Genomic DNA, 25,771 nt, shown 5'->3' on the forward strand with positions numbered 1-25,771 from the left:
TGGACTGGCCCCCTGCCTCCCACAGCCCCAGCCCCACACCCACCCTGTCCTCTTCCTGATGGAAGAGGGAGGCGGGGAGGGCTACCTACTGCTCTGTCTCCACCTCCGCTTCCGGGCTGCACTGAAGTCTCCGGTGGCCCACCCAAAGGCGTTCCTTAAGTCCCTGCCAGGCTCCACGGCGCTCCACTCCACAGGGAGCAGTTCACAGAACTGACTAGATCTTGGTGAAGGCCCTAGGACACGTGAGTGGCTTTTCCCTGGGTTCATCGCTATGTGCCAGGGGCGCCAAGAGGAAGGAGACGCACCGGTGTAAAGCCAGCTCTTGGAACAGCGTGGACACGCGTCTCCTGCCAGCCCCACGGCTCAGCTCAGGCTGAGCCTGACTCCCCAGCTCCAGAAGCGCAGCCCCTTGCTCTCCTCCGACACCCCGCCTGACCCCGCCCCGCGAAGCAGCAATTACTACCAAGGCGGCTGAGGGCCAATTAGTGCGGGAGACTCGGCGCGTCGGTGGTGCCCGCGCTGACCGCAGTCCCCGCAGCGCCGCCGCCGCCCTCCTTGCCCGGCAGAGAGCGTCAGCGGCCTGGGAGCCTCTGGGGACGCGCCGTCCGCCTCCCGCCAAAGGCAGTGAAGGATCAGTCGCCTGGCGCGGGGCCAGAGCCCGGGCGGACGCGAGGGCGCCGGGAGCTGAAACTCGCAGCCGCTGGGGGTGGGGGCGAGGGGAACCGGGCCTCTCTCCCAGTGAGGGCTCCTGCGCCCCTGACCGCCTGTGCCCAGGCGCCAGCCAGTAGTCGCCTGGCGGGCCGGCGGCAGGAGGCGCGGTCAGGCCGAGCCGCCCCAGTCTCAGGCAGGCGACACAAACGCTCTGGGCAGGGGCGGGCTCTTCCAAGCCCCTTGCGGTCTCATGGTCCTCCTGGCTTCTCGCTCTCCAAACAAAGCCCCGCCTGGGCTGGCCGCCCCCAGGGCAGTTTCCTGCTGGTGAACGTGGAGGCCTGCGCTGGCTGGTGCCCCGTTGGCAGGAAGGTGGGCAGGAGTTTGGGTGGGCAGTGCAGGGCCACAGGCTCATCGCCAATGGGCTTCCTCTCCTGGGTCCCTGCGGTGCACAACCTGACTGGCCACCTGTGGGCTTTGGGGACCCAAGAGGTATCAATCCTGCCTTCCAGAAGCCCACAGGCTGCCAGGAGAGATACTCCAGGGGCCTAGCGAGAACCCCAAGCTAGTAGAAGCTCTGAGGTCCAGAGAGGCATCAGCTGAAGGAAAGAGGGGCTTGAAGAGGAGCAGTGGGGTCAGATGCCACCACTTCAAGGCTTCTCCTTCCCCAACTGACCCCTTCCCAGCCCAGCTGGACACACTGGAGCCCTCTCCTGAGGGACAAGGTAAGCCTATGCCCAAGACACACTACATGAGGCTGAAGTTTCTAGAAGAGAGGAAGCAGTTGGGGGGAGGGTTCAGGAAGAAGTTTCACAAATGGGGTTGACCAAAGAGATCTGCCACACAATTCTTCTGTTTCCCCCATCAGTGCCACAAGGGGCTGGGTTAGAGGTGCTGAGGTCCCTGACCAGTACTGGGTGCAGTGGCATGGGTTTCAGAGTGGCCTTTACTCTGTGCCCTCTGCCCCCACCCCTCTCATGTCTGGCCTTAGTAGGAAGGGGCTGGCAACCTGCTATGTGCCCCGAAGGGCCAGATTTCCTGTGAGTGAGAGGATATCACTCTTCTAAAGGAGTCAGAACTCTCCTTCTGGACTCTCCTTCCACATACCAAATTCATTGACTGTGTGGAGAGAGAGAGTGCCTGCAAGAAATTGGGTTATAGGGATTGAGGGAGGAAGGGATGCAGTGACAAAGACACCACCTTGAGTCCTTCATGAGATGAGGTGGAAGTATATTAAAGCATGAGGAGGGAAACAGAAGCAGATGAAAGAGACAGTGGAACAATCTGCCAAGAAAGTCAAGGGGTAGAGGGAAGAAACAGAAGCAGGTGGACACACACCCAGACAGGCAAATGGACAGAGAGCCAGGGCGGTGCTGAGGCTGTTCAGGCTGGAAAAGAGAAGTACCCGGGTACTCAGAAGATGGCAGTAAGCATGGATTTGTTTCTCATCCCCGTTGCCTGGCCACTGAGACCTTGGAGGGGGATGATAGAAAGGGTCAGCTGGAAAGGCTGTGAGAGCACGGTGGAGATGCTGACCTAACGTGGGTGAGGTGGTGAGTCAGAGAAGTCTTCTGGAGGAGCACGTGAAAGGACCAGTAGGAAAGAGTGGAAGGTCTGGAGGCAGGGAGGGAGGGGAAGCTACGTCAGCTAGAAGGCACAACAGGAGCAAAGGCCTGGAGATTGGAATTAGCCTGTTCCATCCTAGCAGCTCTGTGTACGTGTGGCCCATGCAGAAAGGCAAGGGAAGCAGGGCCCAGAGCTGGAACACCAGCCCTATAAGCCTGGGAGGGAGCATGGACTCTACCTTGAGGCACTGGGGAGCCATGGGAGGGACATGTCCTGGTTAGACTTATCTTCCAGAAAGATCTCTAAGATTACAAAGTACAGACAAACTGAAGGAAGAGAGAATAGAAGTGGGGACACCAGGGCAGGACAATGCAAAACTAGACAGTGAGTCCTTCGTGGAAGAGAGCAAGCAAGTTCATAAAGCTGATGGACAGGACTTGGTGACGGATGAGGAAAGAGGAGGTAGAAGTTGAGAGAGACTCCTAGATGTCCTATTGTTCCAAGGAGCTTTAGACAAAAGCAGGCCAGCTCTGACCCTTCCCCTCCTCTACCTACCAGATGGCCCCTGGGGCACTCTGGCTGAGAGCTCCCCCAGCCAACCCAGCCTGGGAACTCATCACTCCTCTCCAGGAGCCTGGAAGACCTCAGCCCCTACCTACTGGATCAGGAAAAGTCCCAAGGGGGAGTCCTGTCCAGGATGGGGACACAAGCAAGGCCTAGTGTTGCTGGGGAAGCCCCTTTTCTCTCCCTTCCCTCCATGGAAAGCTAATCCAGACAGGACTTTAGCCTATTACCACTGACTCCATAAAATCACAGTAACTCCATGGCTGCAAGGAGTTGGGTTTGAGCCTATTAGTCTGTGGGGCAAAATGGAAGGGGAGGAAGACCCATTTGAACCCTGAAAGAACTCAAGATCAGATGGTCTCACAGAGCAGAGTTCAGCATGCCTCTTTTAGGCTGAATTTGGAAGCTGGATATTCCTGTCTGGGCCTATTTTTCTGTGTGTGTCCTCAGGCAAGCCACTTGCCTCTCTGGGCCTGGTTCTCATCTGTGCATCTGGGAACAATCCCGGTAGGACACTACTCCAACCCCAGGCCCCTCCAGCTGTGGTCTAGGACTCATCCACTCCCGGCTCTTTCAGCCACAGACACTGGTGAAGAGCATGATGGTGACCTCAACAAGGAGCCACTGGGTGATCATTATGAATTTCCTACCATTAGGGAGTATGAACGCTTTTGAGGGGGACTGAATGTGGAAGAAAAGCCTTTCAGGAAATTAGCACCAATGGCAGAAAAATTCATCAAAAGCTGGCAGAGACGTCTGTGGCTGATTCATGTTTCTTAACTAAGGAGCAGCTCTTCTGTCCTGGAGGAAGGACTGATATCCTCCAGGGCCTTCCAGAGACTCCAGATCCAAGACTCTAAAACTCTGGTTTTGTTGCTGGGCTTCTCAGGAGCACCACCAGGAGCACTACCATCAATTTGCTACCTCTGAAACATGGAATTCTGGAGTTCAGTGGTAGAAAAGGCCACTGGTGGGCAGGGATCTTGAGTTTTAATACAACTGTTTCCTCTGCTGTGTGACCTCAGACATTCATTTGGCCTCGCTGATCCTCCCTGCCAGAAGAAATCCTGACTGCCTGGCTTTTAGGTGACTAATTTATCTACAATACTCAGCACATCTGGGAAAAGAATAATTTTTTCAAAAAGTGAAGATGTAAACATACCCAAAAAACTCTTGGTAATGGAAATCTAATGTGAGAAACAGGGAAACAATCAGGAGCCCATTGTGCTAGGTGGTATAGGCCTCCCTCCCACATCGCCCAGGTATGGTAGACCAAAGAGCTATTGCAGCATGCACCTCCAGGGGGCACCACTTACTTGGTTTACAGTGTGAATGAAAGCCAGGCTGGCACCTGAGTTCCAGCCCTGCCTCCTCTGGGCTTGCCACCTGTACATGTGCTTACAACACACGTGCCTCAGAGAAGGCTCTGACTGGGCGATTGCTTGGTCACCACCTAACCAAAGCATCCACATCGAGCAGTCTTTGGAGGCCAGTGGACTCCCCTCAGTCCATCCAAGGCTGTCTTTGGCTACCAGAGGTGGTCCTTCTCAGTCATCTGACGCTAAAAGCAGCAGCCCCCAGCGCCTCAGGGAATCCCTTCCAGGGCCACACACTGATTCTGTCATTGCCACCTTCCCTGGCTCACTACAAAAGAAGGCAAGCCAGAGGCAGTTATCCTCTGCTATAGAAGAGCATGCACTCCCAGCCTTGCTCTGCCAGCTTCCTTTTCATTTTCAGGCCCCTTCTCAGCTCATTTTATGGTATTTTGACTGGACCTTGAATGAACTCAAATTGTTATCCAGGGCATCCCTTGACTGCCAATATTTATAGTTGGATTTGTATCAAAGTACAGAGTTGTAAAAATCCTAGAATTTCAGAGCCAGATGGGACCTTTAAGATTGTCATAGCCACCATTCTTTGAGAGCTTGTAACTTTGTGCCAGACACTAACCAAGGTACCATCTGGTGTTTTTGCCTGCCCAATGCATCCATTCCTTTTCCTGCTATATTGCCCTGTTGACAGCAATTCAGTGTCCACAGTTCAGGTATGAACAGATAACCTAAACATGGCCTATTAAAGTCAACCCCAGATTTTTGTGGGAGTATCAGGAAAGGGCAGTCCTCACCACTGGGGGGTGGGGGAGGGTAAGTCAGCATGTGAATGAAGCTAAAACAGAAAAACAGAACCAAGAGACTGAGAGAGATAGAGAGACAGACAGACAGATTTCTGGTGTCAGTGCTTGAATACCTGGATCCAGCCATGCCTGAAGTCACTTACACATGCAGAGCTTTCAGTTAAATGAGCTAACACTTTCCCTTTTTTGTGTGAGCCAATTTTAATTGGGCTTCCATTACTTGAAACCAAAACAGGGGCGCCTGGGTGGCTCAGTCGGTTAAGCGGCTGACTTCAGCTCAGGTCATGATCTCGCGGCCCGTGAGGGCTGTGAGTTCGAGCCCCGTGTCGGGCTCTGTGCTGACAGCTCAGAGCCTGGAGCCTGTTTCAGATTCTGTGTCTCCCTCTCTCTGACCCTCCCCTGTTCATGCTCTGTCTCTCTGTGTCTCAAAATTAAATAAATGTAAAAAAAAAAAAAAATTAAAAAAAAAAAAAACACCAAAACAGTCCTGACAGATACAAGTAGATGTCTTTGTCCTGTAGATGTCTTTGTCCTCAATTTATAGATTTAAAAACTGAGGGTGGCACCTGGGTGCCTCAATCGGTTAAGCGCCTGACTCTTGATTTCGGCTCAGGTCACAATCCCAGGGTTGTGGGATCAAGACCCAAGCTGGGCTCTGTGCTTGGCATGGAGTCTGCTTAAGATTCTCTCTCTCTCTCTCTCTCTCTCTCTCTCATTCTCTAATTAAAAAACAAAAACAAAAAACTGAGGAACCACCTAGCTCTGGGATCTTAGAGAAGTCACTAAAATCCTCCAACATCAGGTTGCTCTAACAAAGAATAAAGGGACTGAATTTCTTCAACTTCAGGAAACCTTTGCTCTTCTGAAATCTTTCTCTCCGGGTCTATCTAGCCATATGCTCTTAAATGAGATGGCCACTTGTTCTGAATCCCAATTTTCTGAGCTGCAAAATAGGACATTAATTCCTTCCCTCCTTCCCTTGAAGGCACTTGGGAGAGTCCAATGAGAAAGTGTTTAGAAAATTACTTTTACTAAAGCAAATGTTATATAGTGTTCATATTTGATGGATGACAAATCTCAAGTCATACCAGACAACCATTCTCATCCCAAAGTGGCTCATGTCTCTTCCAAACAACTTTTAAAAGACTTTTTAAAAGAAAACTTAAGGAAGCACCTGCATGGCTCAGTCAGTGAAGCGTCCAACTTTGGCTCAGGTAATGATCTCATGGTTCGTGAATTCAAACCCCGCGTTGGGCTCTGGGCTGGCAGCTCAGAGCCTGCTTCAGATCCTCTCTCTCTCTCTCTCTCTCTGCCTCACCTCCCCCACTTCTACCTCTTCTCTCTTTCAAAATATAAACATTTTTAAACTTTATTTATTTTGAGAAAGAGAGAGATGAGAGAGCATGAGTGGGGGAAGGGCAGAGAGAGAGGGAGAGAGATTCCCAAGCAGGCTCCAAACAGCACAGAGCCCAATGCAGGGCTCAAACCCACAAACCCTGAGATCATGACCTGAGCCAAAGTCAGATGCTTAACCGAGCCTCTCAGGTGCCCCAATAAATAAGCATTTTTTAAAAAATAAAAAAAAATAAAACTAAAAAAGGGGCATCAAGCTGCCTCAGTCAGTGGGGTATAAGTTTGAGCCCCTCATTGGGTGCAGAGATTACTTAAAAATAAAACCAATCAATCAATCAATAAAACTTAACAAGACCTTAAAACACTTTTATAAAGTGACTTCTCCACAGCATCTTATTGGCCAGAATCCAAGTCAGGCCAGATCCAAGTATACTAAGGGAGATGGCACCGGGTGAAGCTCTCTTTCAAATAACTCTTAGTCACTGTCACAGATCAAGTTCTCTAGAAAGTTTCGCTTGCAAGGTATTTATTAAAAAGTGCCCTTGGGATTAAATGTATTGCTAGCAAGGCCCGTGGGTGGTTCAGTCGGTTAGGCATCTGATCCTTGATTTTGGCTGAGGTCAAGATCTCATAGTCCGTGAGATTGAGCCCTGAGTTCAGTCTCCATGCTGGGCGTGGAGCCTACTTAAGATTCTCTCTCTCGGGTGCCTGGCTGACTCAGTCTGTTGGCTCAGGTCATGATCTCACGAAAACCCCCGTTGGGCTCTGTGCTGGCAGGGTAGAGCCTGCTTGGAATTCTCTTTCCCTCTCTGGCCCTCTCTGACTTACTCTCATTCATGCACACTCTCTAGGTCTCTCTCAAAATAAATAAACACTAAAAAAAAAAAAAAAAGTTTCTCTCTCTTCCTCTCCCTCTGCCCCTCCCCTCTCAAAAATAATTAACTAATTACTTATTTATTTATTTAAAAAACCCAAAATGTGTTGATGGGAGAGGAAAAAAGTAGAATTGGGTAGAGGGAGAAGTCAAGCTACACTGCAGCCCAACAACAGCTTGAGGTGACTCCACAGAGAGCCCTGGAGCTCATGTGGCCCATCAGGATTGCTCTGCTGGGCCTTTATACTCCCATCACCAGTCATTGTTTTTTTGTTGTTGCTGTTTGTTTGTTAAAGTTTATTTATTTTGAGGAAGGAAGGGGCAGAGAGAGGGGGAAAGAGAGAACCTCAAGCAGGCTCCACAATGTCAGCACAGAGGCCCACCAGGGACTTGATCCCATGACCCTGGGATCATGACCTGAGCTGACATCAAGTCAGACACTTAACTGACTGAGCCACCCAGGCACCCCTCCCATCTCCAGTCATTGGATGTAAGCTGCCCAGAAAGGAAGACTTGAAGGTAGCTCTCTATAGCTCAGGGAACCCCAGAAAGGGGTGAGAGCAATCCCAGCTGCTAGGTAGCAGACCTTCAGTGAAGAGGGATCTAGGTGGCTCATCTGTGTCCATCTCAATCACCAACACTACTTAAGCTTCAAGGCATCCTGGGAGCTCCCCTGGGGCAGAAGGAGCAAGCTTTCCTAGCATCAGGTGGGCTAGGGAAGCTACCAACTGTGGGGCACCTTTGAGGAGGCTAGGTCTGGTCTCCAGGTCAGGCATTGGTGTGGAGCAGTCATTCTCCCAGCAGTTCTCAGAGGCCTCTGAGCCCATGTTTAGTGAAAGAGCATGAATTTGCCTGGCTGAGAATGGGGAAAGAAGCAAGTTAGACAGCGGAGGTTAACCAGGGCTAGAACAGTCTGAAGCTGAGCTCCTTGCCTATTCACTCAGAAGTATCATCTAGAAGAAGAGAATTATTGTCTGCTTTATTAATTGCTCCGTTTGTGTTCCTAGAGGAAAGGCAGTCTGATGAGGAGGCTGTGGGCTAGTAATTCTGTCTGCCTACTTGCAAGACAAGTCAGGGAAACCCTGACTGTCAGGATGGTTTAGAGCTTGGGAAATTTGGGAAAGAACCCAAGAACAGTGCATGGTATCAAGGCATCATCAACATGGAGCAAAAAGGAGAGAAGGTAAAAGAGGATGCATTTGGATTCAAGAGTCAATAATGAGCCAGAAGTGAATGTTGAATTATTCAACCTCCTTTATTGATCCATTGATCTCTATCTGCAGGTCTTGGTTTATTCTTGGTTGGCATTTCCTGTGTCTGAGACACTGAGAAGAAAAATGGGGGGAGGAAGGATTTTTAAGACTCAGGAAGAGAGAAGAGGCAGTGCCAAAGAGAAATTTGACCAGCAACAAATATCAAGAATCTTAAAATACCCATACTTTTTGATATAGGGGTTCTGCTTCTGGATATTGACCCTAAAATCACTATCAAAAACATTAAGAAAAATCCTTAAGCACCACAATGTTCACAGAAGCCTATTTTATAACAGTAAATAATGGGAAACAACCTGAATAAATGCCCAACAATAGGAGATCAGCCAGGATGTCATTAGTTTTATATAATTACATGGGAAAATACTTATGCCATAGGTTAGGTAATAAAGGCCATTCAAAACTGTACCATAGAATATCATAACTATGTGCAGGGCACCTGGGTGGCTCAGTTGGTTTCGTTAGGTGTCTGACTCTTTTTTTTTTTAATGTGTATTTATTTTTGAGATAGAGAGAGATAGAGCATGAACGGAAGAGGTTCAGAGAGAGAGGGAGACACAGAATCCGAAGCAGGCTCCAGGCTCTGAGCTGTCAGCACAGAGCCCAACGTAGGGCTCGAACTCACAGACTGCGAGATCATGACCTGAGCTGGAGTTGGAAGCTCAACCGACTGAGCCACCCAGGAGCCCCAAGGTGTCCGACTCTTGATATGGGTTCAGGTCCTGATCTCGTCATGAGATCAAGGCTCGAGTTGGGTTCCGCACTGATTCTCTCTCTCCCTCTCTCTCTGCCCCTCCCCTGCTCACGCTCCCTGTCTCGCTCTCAAAATAAATAACTAAAAAAAAACCCAAAAAAACCAGCATAGTTATGTGAAGAAACACAGCTGGAGAAAGGCCAAAGAAAATATACTTAAATGCATGTTTAATTATTAAAAAAATTAAAAAAAAAATTTTTTTTTTTGAGAGAGAGAGACAGACAGACAGAACATGAGCAGGGGATGGGCAGAGAGAGAGGGAGACACAGAATCAGAAGCAGGCTCCAGGCTCTGAGCTGTCAGCACAGAGCTCGATGCAGGGCTCGAACTTGAGAACCGTGAGATCATGACCTGAGCCGAAGTCGGACGCTTAACTGACTGAGCCACCCAGGCACCCTACTGTATATTTAATTATAATTAAATTACTGTTTTGAGGTGGTAAGACTATCTTCTTTTCCTATATTCCTATATTTCCTCAGTTTTCTACAAAAAATATGCACGAGTTTTAAATAATTAAAAAAATGTAAGGGTGAGGCAAAAGACACTCATATGAAGACTGCACAGTAGTAAAACGAACACAAATTAGTGGGGAGCCAAATCCTCCCAGGATGCTACTATGTCCTAGGTGTACTGGCCATCTCCTTGATGCATCATCGTATGGCCCAAATGATAGAGTAAGGGACACTGTGGAGTGGTCTATGGAGGACAATCAAAGGCCCCTGAACTTATATTCAAAGAAAAAATGTGAGTTATTGCAGCAGAGAAAGGGGAGGAAGTCATGCTAGATAGAGGGTATATACAGTAAAAGCAAAGGCACTGAGGCATGTGGGAAATGTAACAGGTCAGTATGGCTGGATTGCCACATACCACAGGGAGAAATGATGAGAGATGGGATTGGAAAGGAAAGGGAGTCATGAATGCTGGGCTGACAGTCCTTGCCTCTCTGCCATAGGCAAATGAGAGACTTGAGGGAGGGGCTCGGGGGAGGGGTGGTGCGGTTAGAGCTCACCACTGCCATTCTCTAGTCCCCTAGTCTCGTCTGTTTCCCATCACCCGCCAGAAACTTGGGAGAGCAGGGGAGGAGAAGGGGAGCAGTCCCAAACAGCCCTCCAAGACTGGTCAGCTAGGCCTCCTGACCCCAGCCTGGCCCTCTTCCCAGTACACAAGGCTCGGTCCCCATCCTCAGGCACCCAGACAAACCCCTCCGCCTCCCATGACAAAGAGGCTCCTTAGGCCCGGGCAAGATTTGCAAACGTCAAACTTGTAATTATAAGGATGAAATCATCTGGTTCCTTTTAAGCAAACGGGTTTATTGATCCCAACACTGAAGAAATGCTATTCTGGGGAAACTTACTCCTCTCAGTTTTCCTCTCCCAGTGGGATGGCTGAGCTGGTGGGGGAGGGTGGCAGGGGAGCTAAGAAGGGGAAGAACCTCCTGGGAGGGGAAATTCTTAAGGACCTAGGGGAGAGTTTTATGGTGTACTTAAATTATATCTCAAAAAAAAATTCTTTAGGGCCCAGAAAACTGCCTAAATTAGGCAGATGACACACTCACCCCAGACTTAGGCACATCTCCATCCCCAGACTAGAAGCTAGGTAGAGCTGGGGCTTTAGGAACTGTGCCAACCATTAGTTTCCCTTCTCTCTCACCCCCATCAAGTCTCATTTGTGACTCCAGATCCTATTTGTTTCAAGATGGCACAATATTTCCCTAGTAACTGAAGGGAAACTGTTTCCTTAGAAAAAAATACACTAGAGGCTCAGGGGTGTGGGAAGACCCCACCCTCTCTTTGAGGAGACGCAGATGTGGGGAGCTGCTGACACCATACCTAGATAAAGCCATACTTTCTGCTGGACTTAGGGAGAAAGGATGTCTAGGCCTTGACCTTCCAAGCCAAGGAAAGACAAACAATTGGGCTCAGGGGCAGGAATGTAAAACCATCAAGGGCAAGGAACTGATTCTGCCATAAGGCCCATGATAGGATTCCTTCATTCTACCTGTTGGGGACCCTTTGGGAGCATGGCAGGGTGCTTGAGAAGGAAGGGCCTTGGCCGCAACTCTGCATGAGCTGGCAGTTCAGCTAGAGAGACAAGCAGGGCTTTTGGCATCTTCACCAGCAGATGCCTTAGGCTGGAATAGTTAAGAGCACAGACCTGGGATTGCCAGCACCCCTCTGCCCCCTCCCCCCCGTGCCTCAGTTTTTCTTCATCTGTAGAATAGAGTCAATAATACCAAACTTGCAGGATTATAGTAAGGAGTAAATGAAGATGATATACCCCAATGCCATTTTGTTATCTCTGATGGGTCAAGGTCTTGTCATTGTCCTGTGGTCACTTATTTACATTTTCAGACTTTCTATTTCTTCATCTGTCAGATTGGGACAAGAAGACTTGTCTTGGAAAGTGGTTCTCTGAATGAACTTTGAGATAAGGGACATAAAAACACCTAGCTCACAGCTTCGCAGTTGGGTCGAACAATTGAGGGTTCCCATCCCCTGCTCAGTGTTACTATGCATTTTCTGTCCACCCATTCAAGATTGGTCAGGGAGTCCTATAGGAGCAGCTGCTCCAGGAAGACAGGGAAGAAGAGGCCCTAGGCTGGCTGAATCCTCAGGAAAGGAAGACTCCAAGCAGCAGGGCTTCAGAGAGAATTCAGCTAGGTTTGGGGAGTGGGAAGGGTGTTTCTAGGCAAAGAACAGATACACACAGTCCACAGTTGGATCCTATTAGAGCTGGTTCTTAGCAAACATCTCCATGGGGTAGTGCCTGGACCAATCCATACCGAGCTGGACAGAAACATAGAGTTAAACATACCTAAATTTCACATGGGTGAAATTTGCCTTTATTAATTTCCTTTAATGTAACTTTTTTAAATAAGTGAAAATTTTTTTCACAAGAAAAAAAGGCATACAGAGGTCAGCCGAGGAGATGGCCTCCTTCAGCCTGCGGCTTGTTTCCCAGGCGTCCTGGCTGGTTGGATGCCAGACAATGCCGAGTGGGTTATCCTGTGGCCTGGAGTTGCCAAAGGCTGTCTGTGGTGCTGCTGTTCTGGATCTGCCTCGCAGGCTTTCTCATCCCTTTCCCTCAAGACATCACTCCCTACCCCCATGAGGCTGACAATTTGTGTACTCTGTCCTGCTCTGTACTCCCACCCTCCGCCAAGATCAGCTGTAGGTCTATGAGCCCTACCTGGACCCATTGTGGAGTAAGAGTGCTGCCTTGTGGATCATTCTTTAGAGACAGAAATGGAAAGTTTTATACTAAAGTTTACCTAAATGACTATGATGGCGCTGAATGGTGCAACATGGGATATACTCTTTTCCTACCGTAGAGGCTGACCCCCAAAACTCTGCTCCCCTGACCACTGGCCTTCAGACAGTCCTGTTGACTGGTACCAAAGTCATCGTTTGCCTCTCATTTAGACAATGGCTGCATTGTCCTAGCGTCCGAAGGTCTTTGCTGGACTGGAAAGACTTAAAGCAGAGGTGGCAGATGGATGAAAGCTTCTGTTTCTTGTGGCTTAATTCTACTTCTACCTTGGTTCCTTGGAGTGGATGCTGCCTCACCCACCTCTCAACTAAGATGCAGATGTTTTAAGGCTGGTTTTGTCTACACTTTTCCTATGATGATTTGGAGCTCCCCCTCCAGTTTCACCAGGACCTTTAGGTAGCAAAATAAAAATGGCAACCTTGGGGCACCTGGGTGGCTCAGTTGGTTAAGTGTCTGACTCTTGATTTGAGCTCAGGTCATGATCTCATGGTTTGTGAGATTAAGCCCCTGAGTCAGCCTCTGCGCTGACAGCGAGGACCCTGCTTGGAGTTCTCTCTCTCCCTCTCTCTCTCTGCCCCTCCCGAGCTCTCTCTTTCTTTCCCTTTCAAAACAATAAACATTTTTAAAAATGGCATCTTTTGCCAGCTGTAGCTGATACAAACTGCTCAGTAGGCCCACAATGCACTTTCACTCCTTCCTTTTGGAGAAACTGCTCTTCCCTTCTTTCAACTCATCAGGGTCTATCTGAAGCTGCCCATTCCAGGCCTCTAACAGTCCTGATGGGAAAGCCCATGTAATAAGCTGACCAATGTCATCATGTCAGCCTGGACATGGTGATTTGGTAGAGGGGAGAGTATGTGACTCAGACTGGGCCAAAGTCCTTCCCAGAAATATGACTTAGAAATGGAGAAGTAGCTGCTCCCATCCTTTGCCAGGAAATGAATGGCATTGAAGAGAGCATGAGAAAGTTAAACAGTGACAAGAAATGGAGAAATAGAAAAGAAAAAGAGACTATCTATCCCTCTCTTTGATTTATTTACTTAAAATAAAACGGTCCCTTTGTACCTTTAAGTTTACTTGAATTGGGTTTTTGTCACTTGCAACTGAAAGAGACTTGAGGGAAGAATCTGAGATAGATGGAGGCCCACCTGTATCTATACCCTTTCTATTTGTGCACACTCATATATTCACACAGGTTTGCTGTGGGCCAGGGAAGCATGCCCTTGGAAAGAGTTGATTCTATGTTTGCTATTCAGAAAGTGTGTTTGTTAAAACCACTAACCTACAGGTTCCACTCTACTGAAAACTCCCTTCCTGACCTTGGGAAATTGATTAATCTCTGGACCTCAGTTAGGGTGACCTACCATCCTTGTTTGCCAGGGACAGAGTGGTTTCCTAGGACATGGAACTTTCATTGTTAAAACCAGGATCGTGTCTGGAAAAGCTGGACAGTTGGTTACCCTAGCTCACTTCCATATCTGTAAAACTGAGATTAAACTAGACAGGGTTAGGAAATTCTGCCCCACCCTGCATTCAGGTCTACATTGCCAATTGCCCTCAACACTTATTCTTGTGAGTTTTAAATTTGCAATATGGCCAGCTACTATCAATCAGAGTTGGCACCTATTTGCCATCTTTTTTTTTCCTTTATTTATTTTGAAAGAGAGAGAGAGAGAGAGAGAGAGAATCCCAAGCAGGTTCCAGGCTGACAGCTTGAAGCCCAAACTCACCAACTTTAAGATCATTACCTGAGCAGAAATCAAGAGTCGGACGCTTAACTGACTGAGCCACTCAGGCACCCTGTATTTGCAATCTCTGCACTGAATTTTTGGCTAGCTGGAATTTTAAGGATCAGAATTTATCGAGGACCAACTCTGAGTCAGGCTCTGCCATAAATCCCATGTAAGACTCTCTCCAGCTTGGGCTAAATAACTTGCCTATAACTTGTGAATCTTTTTTAGGGCTTGACTGCACATTTGCGTAAATATATGGACTGGCCTTAGGTTATATAATTCAACTTTTCGTCTTTAGAAACTTAAATTTACTGGGTGCTCATTATGTGTTAGACCTACATAAAGACTCTCAACGCCAACACTGAGAGCTTGTGAGTGTCCGCATTTTGCGAACAGGCAAACTGAGGCTTAGCATCCAGTGCTTGTGTAAGGTTTGTGTAAGCAGTGGAGTGAAATCCCAGCTAAGGCCTGACTCCCACCAGCTCAGACCTTTCCACCATGATGCGGATTCAGCGAGATTCTCTGGTTTGTTTCCACCTTTAATCTTTGATAGGCACAGCCTACACCCCTCCCTGTCGGTTTTTCGGACACAAAGTCCCCAAGGACTTAAGTTTCCTCACTCACGTTCAGGTGACAATCTGGGGTCACTCCAAGCAGCTGAGAAGCCCCAAAGTTTCATACAGTCTACAGAAAGGAACCGCGCGAACGGCTCCCTCTCTCCAAGGTCCGGGCAGATGTCCGCAGAGCAGTTCCACACAGAGGAAACCGCGGGCCCGCAAGGGTGAGAAGGCCGCACCTCTGGCTCGCTGCAGTCCAGCCGCCCCGCAAGCGGGTGGGCGGCGCATGCGCGGCTCAGGTCGCAGAGTTGTGAATGGTGCGTTTTGTTTGCCGGAGTTTGGGGCGGGCGGGCGCACGAGGAGGAGGGGTGGGGCCGACCGGGGCGGGGCGGACGGGCGGGCTTGCGAGGTGGGCGGCGAGAGGAAGTGGCGGCGGCGGCGGCGGCCAGGGGCGGCGAGTGCTGGGTCGGCGCGGGCGGTAGGCAACGGCTAAGGCGGCGGCGGCGTGGGCTGGGCTCGAGCGGGCGGCGGCACCTCAGACTCCCGGGAGCTGGAGCCCACGCGGGCGGGCGCCTGAAACAAAGGGAAGCGAGAGTCAGGGCGCCGCGGGTGGGCGGTCAGTCGGTCAGCGCGGAGCCGGCCAGCGGGTGCCGCGCAAGTCCGGAGCCCGGCCGGCCGGCGCGGCCTCAGGGCGGGAAGATGCCGCGCGTCGTGCCTGACCAGAGAAGCAAGTTCGAGAACGAGGAGTTCTTCAGGAAGCTGAGCCGCGAATGCGAGGTGAGGCAGACAGGCGGCGCGGAGGCCGCGGCGCGCCCCGAGTGGGCCCGGGCAGAGAAAAGTTTGGGTGGCGCGCCCGCAGAGGGGCAATCTCGCCCGGGCAGCCGCCTGCCCGCAGACTCTGCTTGTCCTTATCTGCGCCGCGCGGGGCGGGCGGGCGCGTAGGCGGCGGGCGCGGATTTGGCTCCTGATTTCGGGTCGTCTCTGCCTTGCAGATTAAGTACACGGGCTTCAGGGACCGGCCCCACGAGGAGCGCCAGGCGCGCTTCCAGAACGCCTGCCGCGACGGCCGCTCGGAAATCGTAAGTCGGCGGGGCAAGGGAACGGGGGGCTCAGGGCGCGGGGACCGAGGCGCGCGCGGGTCACTTGTTGCGCGGGGGCCGCCGCGGCCCAGGCCGGTTCCGGACGGCGCCGCGGACGCCGCGGCTCCCGGAACTGAGCGGGCGCCGTCTCACTTCCTACTCGGGATTCAAAATGAGAAACAAGACACTGGCGGGCCGCGTCCTCGCGGGGAGACGCTTCCCTGTGGCCCTCTGCGGGTCGGTTATGTTTCCCAGGCACGACTCGACAGTTTGCCGCGTGTGGAACTCACACCGGAGCCCAACTGTACAAGGAAAGCTCATTGTACAGGCTGTGACACTGATAAAGGGTTTGGCGTGTTTGTACGGAAGAAAACACCCATTCGGAAAAAGAATTCGGCTTCATTCAAAGATCTGATTCCTGGACGATAGTTTGTTTCTAAGACGCGGGATTTGTTGGTAAATCTGTAGGTGAAGCTGTTTCACTCCCATTATAGCTTACAATAAATCTTTGTGCCAGTTATCTATTGTCTTAGTAGAGGGGGAAAAGCCCTAAAGAATGAGCCATCTTAGAATGAATGTTAAGCCTCGGGAGAATCAGAAAGAAACCATTGTCTTTCTTCAAACCTGAAAAACATACCCTGTTTAGTGCTGGAGTTCCCAAAGAATTGCATGGATTTGCGAAACCCACAGTTGATTTGAGGCCATGTTTTAGGTGGTAGATTTAGTGCTTCGCGTCCACCAAACCTTCAGGTGTCTCATGTTTTGGGTTGTCCTATTGGAGGTGCTAATGAGGAGGCAGTGAAGAAGCCAAAGAGTAAGTAGGAAGAAGCTAAAAAAAAAAGAGATCGATAATTAATTAAAAAAATTAAAAAGTTGAAATACTGTGTAATGGAATCCAGTTATCTACTCTGAACTGGACCCATTTGCATTTGCAGAGACTTGAAGCCAGGGTGCAGTTTGAATTCGGGTTAACAATAGGAAGACATGTTGAAACATTAACTTCTCCCCTCTCCTTTAGACGATATACTTTATTGAGATACAATTCACATGCCATGAAATTCACCCTTTTCATCACCTAAATCAACTTTGTTTTTAAAGAATATTTAAAATGAATATTTTGCTATTTAAAATGAAGGCTTTTTCGAATTCTGTTACAGGTAATGTGAAAGGTACTGGCTAAATTTATTAGGAGCTCTAGAATATTTGGTCATTAGTGAATGTTATGAAAGAAAATCTCTAGCTTTTAGCCCACTTCCAAGTTTCTTGAGTAGTTATAATAATTATGTGATTAAAATGCCTAAGACATATTTTCGGTTTTGGCACTGAGTAGTAGAAGAATCATTCATTAGTTGGTCCGGTGATTGTATCATCCTTTGTCTGGGTTTCCTTTTGCAAAAGGTGGATGGTATACCTAACCAGTGGATTTCCTGGAGTTAATTGATGTAAGTGTGAAAGATAAGGCACAAAGTACTGTCATGATTTTTTAGAGCTGAGGGTTTTTTTTTTTTGGAAACCTAGTGAAGCATAGCTATTAGGGTGTTTTCTGTCATATCAGAGACTTTGCTGTATTTAATTATGAATTGGGAGTATAATTTAACCCACAGTATATCTGAATTGCTGTATTGTAGTATTATAAATAGTTGCTTGTATTTACCATATATTTCTTCCAGGGATAAATCAGACAAACATTCTAGGCCTTCTTCTCTTCCAAATATCTGGTCTGCAAATTTTAATAAGTTCTTAATATCTGACAAGTATTAAAAGTTAAAGGGTAGATTGAATTCTGTATAAGATGTACACTTAAGGTAACATGCATGTCTTAATTCATTGAATAATGTAACTATTTGTATTTGGGAAGGAATTTCACATTCCCCCTCTGTATAGTACCCCCCACCCCCCCGGCCTTAATTCAGTATTCTCCACGTTTAAGTAATGAGGTCCCTAGCTCCTAGAGGGTGGAGACCACATTAATTCTGTGGTGTATGCATTAATATACTCCCCCCTAAACAGGTACTTGGCATAATGCCTTTTGTATCATAGGTACTTGATTAATTGAATTTAGAGGTTACCTAATATAATGTCTAAAATTTATTTTTTTTACTTAGGAAATATGTGGCTTTTATTTATTTGGTTGTGGAAAGTAGGTGTGGAAAAGGCATTATTTTGCCTGTGTTTTGACAGCAGCTATGTATAGTATATAGGCATAGTTTCCAAAACTATTACCAACCTTCCCTCTCCTCTTTTAATTTTGAACATCTCCTTAGTGTGTCACTGAAGTTAATGAATTTATTTTGTATTTAGATAGATGTGATTATAACTATAAAACTTACTAGACTCCATATCATAGCATGAATAAAAATGATTATGGGTGAGGGGTAGAATCTGTTGGGTAAAGTCTGATTTATTCCTGGTAAGTTCTTATTGTGGTAAGAGTGTTGGAGAAGTCTTCAACGCCAATGATTAATAAAAGAGAAGAATACTTAGGACAGGTATGGTGACTACTCTGACAGCAGTAAAAATTATATTTTTAATCCTGATGATGGCAGGATAAAGGTATGTTGGATCAACACAAGGGGTGTTATTTTCTAATTTGTGAAATCTGTAAAATAATCGCCGGGACAACCTGGAAATCTTATATATAGTCAGTGATAACATTGTAGCATTTTTATGTTTTTGAACCAATTTTCCCAGTTATGTGTGCATAGATATTCCATTAAAAAAGAGTTCTGTGGTCAAATAAATTCGTGAAATGCTATTCTAGAATGATCTGTTTTTTACCACTTCTCTCTGAAAGAGGGATCTTGATGAGATAATGGGCATGAAGTGATGAAGCAGGAAATCTCTTCTGAGGTTGGTCTTCAGACAGGAGGTGAGGTAATAAGATCTGTAGACTGTCTTTACTTAGCACTGAGCTGATTTGGGGTACACTGCGGGTGGAAGGATTTGTTTACTAGGTGAATACTAAAGAAACACGCCTGGGGATTTGGACACAAGGCATTCATTGATGGGCTGCATCGCTTATCTGCCTGCCACCACTCCACTCTGAGAATTTATTATCTGAGGCTGAAAAAGTTAGCTCTCTTATCCGGTTCCAAATGATTTCTCTTAGGTTATTTAGTAAATACTTAAATAGCATTTACTTGGTACTATTGTAAGTATTTTACAAATATTAATTACTGGAGAAACCGAGGTACAGCTAAGTCACTTACTTCAGCCTAGGCAGTTTGCCTTCTAGAGTCTGCTTTTCTTTTGAACCCTAGGTTCGTTTCACTCCATTTGATTGTTTTTTTAAACTTGGTTTTATTAATGGGGGAAGATTTTTATTTTAAGGTTAATGTTGTAATATTGTTGTTTGTTCAGTCCCTATTCACATAAAATATTTGCCACAAGAAAGAGTATCCAGATGATTAGGGAAATACTATCAAAAATATCTGTAGAGATTTAGTAATTATGTTGACAGTTGTACCTGAAGTACCAATAATAGAAATAGGGAATAAATTTTTACCTCTAAAGAATCTAAGCTATAAATTCTCAGGGGTACTAGCAGGTAGCTGACTCAGCCAGTGGCTTTAAACAAATTACCCCAGATGTGAACCCCTTGCTTTTTCAGATGAAGATTCCTTGATGGGAAACACAAAGTATGTTGTAGAACTTTAATTAGTAAAATAAAACAAAAACGTTCTCTCGTTTCAACAAAGAAAGAAGAGTTTACATTGAGATGATTAAAAATGTTTGTTTTTTTTTTCAAAATGTTTTTTACTTATTTCTTTCTCTCTGAATTTCCCTTGGGAAGAGGGACGCCGTTATTTCCATTTTTTACTTGGAGGAAATATAAATTGCTTAGGGGCTACACAGAATACTTTATTGAAATGGTTTTAGATTGTTCCATATGTTGAACCATGCATCCAAATCTTATTATAAATATTAGATGAATGCTCGTTTGTATAGTCATATCCAGTTCTCCTAAAATTAAATTTTAGAAAATGCATATTTTTTAAATCACCTAAGGTTGTAGCCAGATGAGAAGTTCATCACATCATATGCTAATGTATTTATCCGAAGAGACAGTCGCGAGCATTTTTAACCTGAGCTTTAAAGCATAGTGTTTCATTGAGCAAGGGAAATCAAGAGAAATTAAAATGTCTCCATTTATACAACTTTAAATTGTGGTATGCTTTAAAATTCAAAATGTTTAGATCTTCAGTGTTTTTCACATTTAAAAATAGAAGTTTTTAAGTTCAAGGAGATGGCTTCTGGTTAGACATTAGCAATGCAAGATCCTAACGTCAGCAAAAAATGACCTGAAAGAAAGTATTGATTCCATGTCTGATTTTATATTTAAGCAGCCAATGGCAAATGTCCTCAAAATGGAATCAGATGTTTGTAACTTAATACTTAAGAAAAATGATGAGTGTGTGTTTTTTACTTTTAAGTATTCTCGGTGCTGCCTGGCTTAAGACAGAAACTGATGTAAAAATAAATGACTGCCTGCATAATTTATGTAATGTCCTGCTCCTGATCCTGTTTGTATTGATTTTTCTAAAAGGCTTTTGTGGCCACAGGAACCAATCTATCTCTCCAGTTTTTTCCGGCCAGCTGGCAGGGAGAACAACGACAGACACCTAGCCGGGAGTATGTGGACTTAGAAAGAGAAGCAGGCAAGGTAGGAAACATTTCTTTGCAATTTGAAATACTGTGGATTGTTGTATTAGAGATTATCGGAAGATTTACAGTTTAATGAAGAGATCACAGGTGTGATTATATAGGCATATGGTTAGATTTGTTTTCATGTTATAAGAATGTAGTACAATTTTAAAAATTGCTGTGAAATTTTTTATGTGATTTTATAACGAATTTCATGTACATGATATTCATCATAGAAACTTCTAGCCCTTAAAGATGAGTAGTGTGCTTTCTTACGTGTAACATATAACACTTAATTCCTTTAAAAGTGTTAACAGGAATTTTTTGTTTTACTAACCTAGGTGACTACCATGCTATAAAAAAATAAAAAGAAGAGAAAAATGGGAAAAGCCATAAAATGTAATAATATTTAGAAATACCTCATGGGTAACTTTCTACTTCTGTTACTACTTCAAATTTAATTTTGATAAGAACAGTGAAAACTTTAACCTGGAAATAATGTTTTTATTTTGAGGAAAAGCTGGGAAAATAAATCAATGCCTTAAATTTTTTATGGTGGAAGTTTAGTTTGAAGCTGTAAAATGTGTAAGCTGAGAGCTCTATTAAATTCTGGTTTAAATGTATGACATTTTGTTGAAATTTTATTGAATAATATCTCGGATTGGTTCATCTTTTTATGTAGAAGTTGACTCTTATTGAAATAAAATATTTAAAGAGAAATATTTTTTGGCTTCATTTTATACTCAGTATTTCTTGGATTTCCTTTACAGTGTGTTTCCATACCTGTTTTTATCAACTTGCTCAATTTTTTAAGTGTCGTCATGAATAGCATATCCTGTCACTTTATTTGCAAAACATAATACATATTGTAATTCAAAGATCTTTGTATTAGCTTGTATTAGGAAAAAGATTTCTGGTTTTGTGTATGTATAATGAATTTTTTGTTTTAATCTTATGAAATAAGGTTTGATTTTTTTGTGGGTGATGAACCAACTAGTCTTTGGAAAGTGAGAGGGAAAATAGATTACAGAATTTTTAGAATGAGTAATAAGTAATTTGCTTTCCTATGTATTAGCTTGCTTGCTTGCAAGATTACAAGCATATGATCCAAGTTTTACTATCTTGTAATTCTTGTATATAAGGAAGAAGTTGGGAAGTCATTGTAGGATTATTGCTTTTTTGGTCTGTTTTTGTGTGTGTAAGTGTAACTCAATGAAGAAGTTATTTTTTTCTTGTTCAAAACACTTTTTTAAAAAAAAAAATTTTTTTTAACGTTTTTTATTTATTTTTGAGACAGAGAGAGACAGAGCATGAACGGGAGAGGGGCAGAGAGAGAGGGAGACACAGAATCGGAAGCAGGCTCCAGGCTCTGAGCCATCAGCCCAGAGCCCGACGCTGGGCTCGAACTCACTGACCGCGAGATCGTGACCTGAGCTGAAGTCGACCTGAGCTGAAGTCGGACGCTTAACCGACTGAGCCACCCAGGCGCCCCTCAAAACGCTTTTTTTAATGCTAATTTATTTTGAGAGAGAGACAGAACACAAGCAGGGGAGGGGCAGAGAGAGAGAGGGAGAGAGAAAATCCCAAGCAGGCTCCACACTCAGTGTGGAGCCCGATGTTGGGCTCAATCTCAGGAGTGTGTGATCATGACCTGAGCCGAAATCAAGAGTCAGGCACTTAACTGACTGGGCCACTCAGGTACCCCCAAAACACTTTTTTAATGTTTGTTTAACATGGTAGCTCAGATACTACAGATGGAAACCAAAAAAAGCTTTTTATTCACCTTTGATGCTAAACTTCAGAATGGACATCTCACAGTTACCCAAGTCTTCCTGTATTTAATAACTAATAAATGGGTGTTAACTCTACTAGAAAGTATGTTTGCTTAAATTAATTTAATGGTAACTGTTTACCAGATTGAAGTCCACATTCTTGGACTTAAGCCATTGATATGTTTTCAGTTACATGACCAATAGTAACAAAAATGTCGTATGGCTATTGTAGCATTTGGGGGATGTGTTTTCAGATATACCTGGAAAATTGATAGAACTGATGCAAGTTATCAGGAAACTTATATTTTATTAACATTTGTTTTAGAAGTTTTTTTCTGTTAAAGGGCACATATCAAATATTTTCAATTTTGCAAGCATATGGACTCTATTGCAGCTGCTCAAGTCAGTTGTTATAGTGGAAAAGGAGCCATAGACAATATGTAAACAAATGAGTGTGGCTGTATCCCAAGAGTAGTAACAGTGGCAAATTCAGTATCTTTCCCACAGATTTAAATCTATAAATGTTTATACGTAGATCATGTACTTTTTAAATATACTTTTCAACACCTGTAGTGTACCAATAGAATCCAGAAGGAAAAAACATGTTAAGGCACAAAAAACAAAAGTAAGAAACTACTACTATATTGCTCCATTCCAGTGGGATAAAGTATACCAGTGAATTTAGAGAAAAGATACTGACCCATGTTTTCTCAACCATGGAGCTCAAACTATGGGGTCTCTTATTTTTCTTATTCCTTTTTTATGGTCTCCTGATAACCATTAGCTTTTAAATCTGTCCCCATAGGATTAGGACTAGGACTAGAAGCAAAGAAAAATGGAAGTAATTTCCCCCCATGTTAATTATTTGCCTCTGCTTTTTATATTGGATCGCAGATCAGTGTCTTCTACAAATTCTCAGCCTAGTCACCTCCTCAAGCAGCTTAGTTCTCTTCCCATTCACACCCAACTTTGAGAAAACTATGGTCAAGGTTTGGAGTTAGGCATACTTGAGGAGTTAAGTCCTGGCTTCATTTAGAAATGTGTATCTTTGCACAATTTATTTAACCTTTATGGTCCTCAATTATAACATGAGGTTAATGCGTACTTCCCAAGGTTGCCCTAGTGATTAAATAAAATAGTGTATATAAAGTACTTAGCCCGGTACCTGACAGAGGAGTTCATTCATTCAGAATGTACTTGTTTTACATCTGTTGTGTATACTAGGCACTGTCCTAGGCACTTAAGATGCATCAGTGAACAAAATAAAGATCCTGCCCTGGGTGTTGTTTTATGGAAGGAGTGGAGAATAGACAGTATACGTAATAAGTAAGTTATATAATATGTCACAAAGTGGTAAGTGCTCTGGAAAAAAAGGAAAAGTCAAATAGAATAAGGATGATCAATGAGAATGTTAAATGGAATGTTCTGGATAAAGAAAGTCATATATTTGAGCAGAGACCTGAAGGAGGTTAGGGAATGATGAGCCATGCAGGTATCAGGGGAAAGATATTCAAGATAGAGGAGACACCCACTGTAAGGGTCGTAGAGTGGGAGCATGTGTTTGATAAACAGCAGACAACCCAGTGTGCCCGGAGTAGACTGTGCAAGGAGGAGAGTAATAGGAGATGAGGTCAGGGAGATAACAAGGAGTCAGTTTATGTGACCTTGAAACAACATGGACTTTTATTCTGAATGAAATGGGGGAGCAGTTTCAGGTTTTTGAGCAGATGAACAATGGGATCTGCCTTAGGTTTTGAAAGGATCTAAGTTAATAGACTGTAGAGGACCAGGAGTGAGGCAGGGAGACCATTTTGGCTGTTGCAGTGATCTTGGCGAGAGGCTAGAGTAGCAGCAGTGGAGGTGGTGAGAAGTGATCATAGTCTGAATGTATGTGTGATGTGAGAGTCAAGAAGGACTCCAGCGTTTTTGGCAAGAGCAACTGGGAGTATGGGATTGCTGCCATCTGAGATAGGAAAGGCTGTGGGTGGAGCAATTTTGGGGAGCAGTTTAGGACATGTGTGTTTGTGGTGGTCACTTGTTAATGCACTTATTTTCTTACCGCCCACCCTTTACTTACTAAGTTATGGCACAGCTTTTTCATAAGTGACCCTTCATTTGCTTATCCCAAGGATTCAGTGATCTGTTAAAAACAATCAGCTTTAGCGATGTATACTTTCCATACAATAGAATGCACCTCTTTTAATTGTATATATAGATTTGAGTTTTGACAAACGTATACATCCATGCCAACACTATCCACATTCGAGATAGAGTTTCAGTCACTGGCTCAGGCCGGGGGCTGTGCAGTCTCTGAAGATGACTGGAGCTGAGGCATCCACTTTCAAGCTCACTCACGTGACTGTTAGTAGGTGGCTTCACTTCCCTGTCATGTGTGCCTCTCCATAGAGAGAAAAAGAATGAAGTCACCCTGCTTTTTATGACCTGTTCTCTAGTTGTATCTTATTCTGTTCATTAGAAGGGAGTCACTAAGTCTAGCCCACACTCAGCAGGGAAGGAGGAGTATTTATTCATGTACATGGGTGTGAATACCAGGAGACTGGGATCATTGGGGCTATCTTAGAGGCTGGCTACCCCAATAATTCACTTTAATTTCGTGAATTCTGAAAATATTAGAATGTTAATAGGAAATGGAAGCTATGTATTTTCTTTGATTTGAAACACGGCTTTCTTAGAAGAGATTTAAAATAATATAGTATAATATAGTATACACTATATATACTATACTGATATGCTATAATGAAAAGAGCTGATTTAAGTCAAAAGATAACCGTAACTTTTTTACCAGTTAATGGGAACCAAAATGTCTGTCCTATTCATATACCTTATGACAGGATTAAATGAGGTACCAGAATATGTGAAAATGCTTTTAAAATTGTAAAGCACTATGTAAAATGAGGCTATCTGATGATTTTGTAGGGTGAAATTATGGATAATTTAATTATGGAGTTTCAGTGCTATCCTGTGCCTTAGGTAAGCTTCACTTGTAGCTGTACAGTTTTGGAACACCACATTTTTCCCAAGTGGTCCATCCTGGTGTATTATAAACACAGATAGCGAAAATGTTTGTAATTCTTCCTTAATCTAAACTGCTTTTCTCTAATTTCAGTTTAAGAAGACAAAGGAAAGCAACCAATCAGAATTTAAGTTATTCTTAGTTAAATTTTTGTATGCCAAGCAAATTCCAATTCCTCTGATCTTTCCTCTTAAGACCCATTTTCAATTACTCTTTATTTCAAACAAATGCAAATGATTATGGTTCACCGTAAGTTATTAGTCTTGAATGGTCAGATTAATGGTTTTTCATGCATTCTGTATTTTGTAAAGCCTCATTGGGGTTTCAAGTTAATTATTGTATATGCTTACTACATGATCCTCGTTTTTGAGTAGAAAGATAAAGGGTATGAAAAATATTTTATAGGGGCGCCTGGGTGGCTCAGTCGTTTAAGCGTCCGACTTCAGCTCAGGTCACGATCTCGCGGTCCGTGAGTTCGAGCCCCGCGTCGGGCTCTGGGCTGATGGCTCAGAGCCTGG

General features: G+C 45.0%; 1 protein-coding gene and 1 long non-coding RNA gene across 6 annotated transcripts in view; one reads left to right on the forward strand and one right to left on the reverse strand.

Moving 5' to 3' along the window:
- Positions 1 to 8,375: 8,375 nt before the first annotated feature.
- LOC125916636 (uncharacterized) lies at positions 8,376 to 15,159 on the reverse strand. Its single transcript, XR_007455995.1, has 2 exons — positions 14,792 to 15,159; positions 8,376 to 8,464 (listed from the first exon to the last, which is right to left on the reverse strand). It is a non-coding gene; the product is annotated as an uncharacterized LOC125916636 (long non-coding RNA).
- Positions 15,160 to 15,191: 32 nt separating this feature from the next.
- The window catches only part of CBFB (core-binding factor subunit beta), a 55,307-nt gene continuing 44,727 nt past the window's right edge, over positions 15,192 to 25,771 (forward strand). Inside the window, exons 1-3 of one of the 5 annotated variants that reach the window (XM_049622960.1) lie at positions 15,192 to 15,501; positions 15,717 to 15,803; positions 20,350 to 20,466. In XM_049622960.1, the coding sequence (XP_049478917.1) occupies positions 15,424 to 15,501; positions 15,717 to 15,803; positions 20,350 to 20,466 (282 nt within the window). In that variant the 5' untranslated portion in view covers positions 15,192 to 15,423. Of the gene's footprint in view, positions 15,502 to 15,716; positions 16,618 to 20,349; positions 20,467 to 25,771 lie in introns of those variants that run through there. The other 4 variants (XM_049622961.1, XR_007455994.1, XM_049622958.1 and 1 more) reach the window with 4 other exon arrangements.

This window comes from Panthera uncia, assembly GCF_023721935.1.
Source record: "Panthera uncia isolate 11264 chromosome E2 unlocalized genomic scaffold, Puncia_PCG_1.0 HiC_scaffold_20, whole genome shotgun sequence".
NCBI lineage: Eukaryota > Metazoa > Chordata > Mammalia > Carnivora > Felidae > Panthera > Panthera uncia.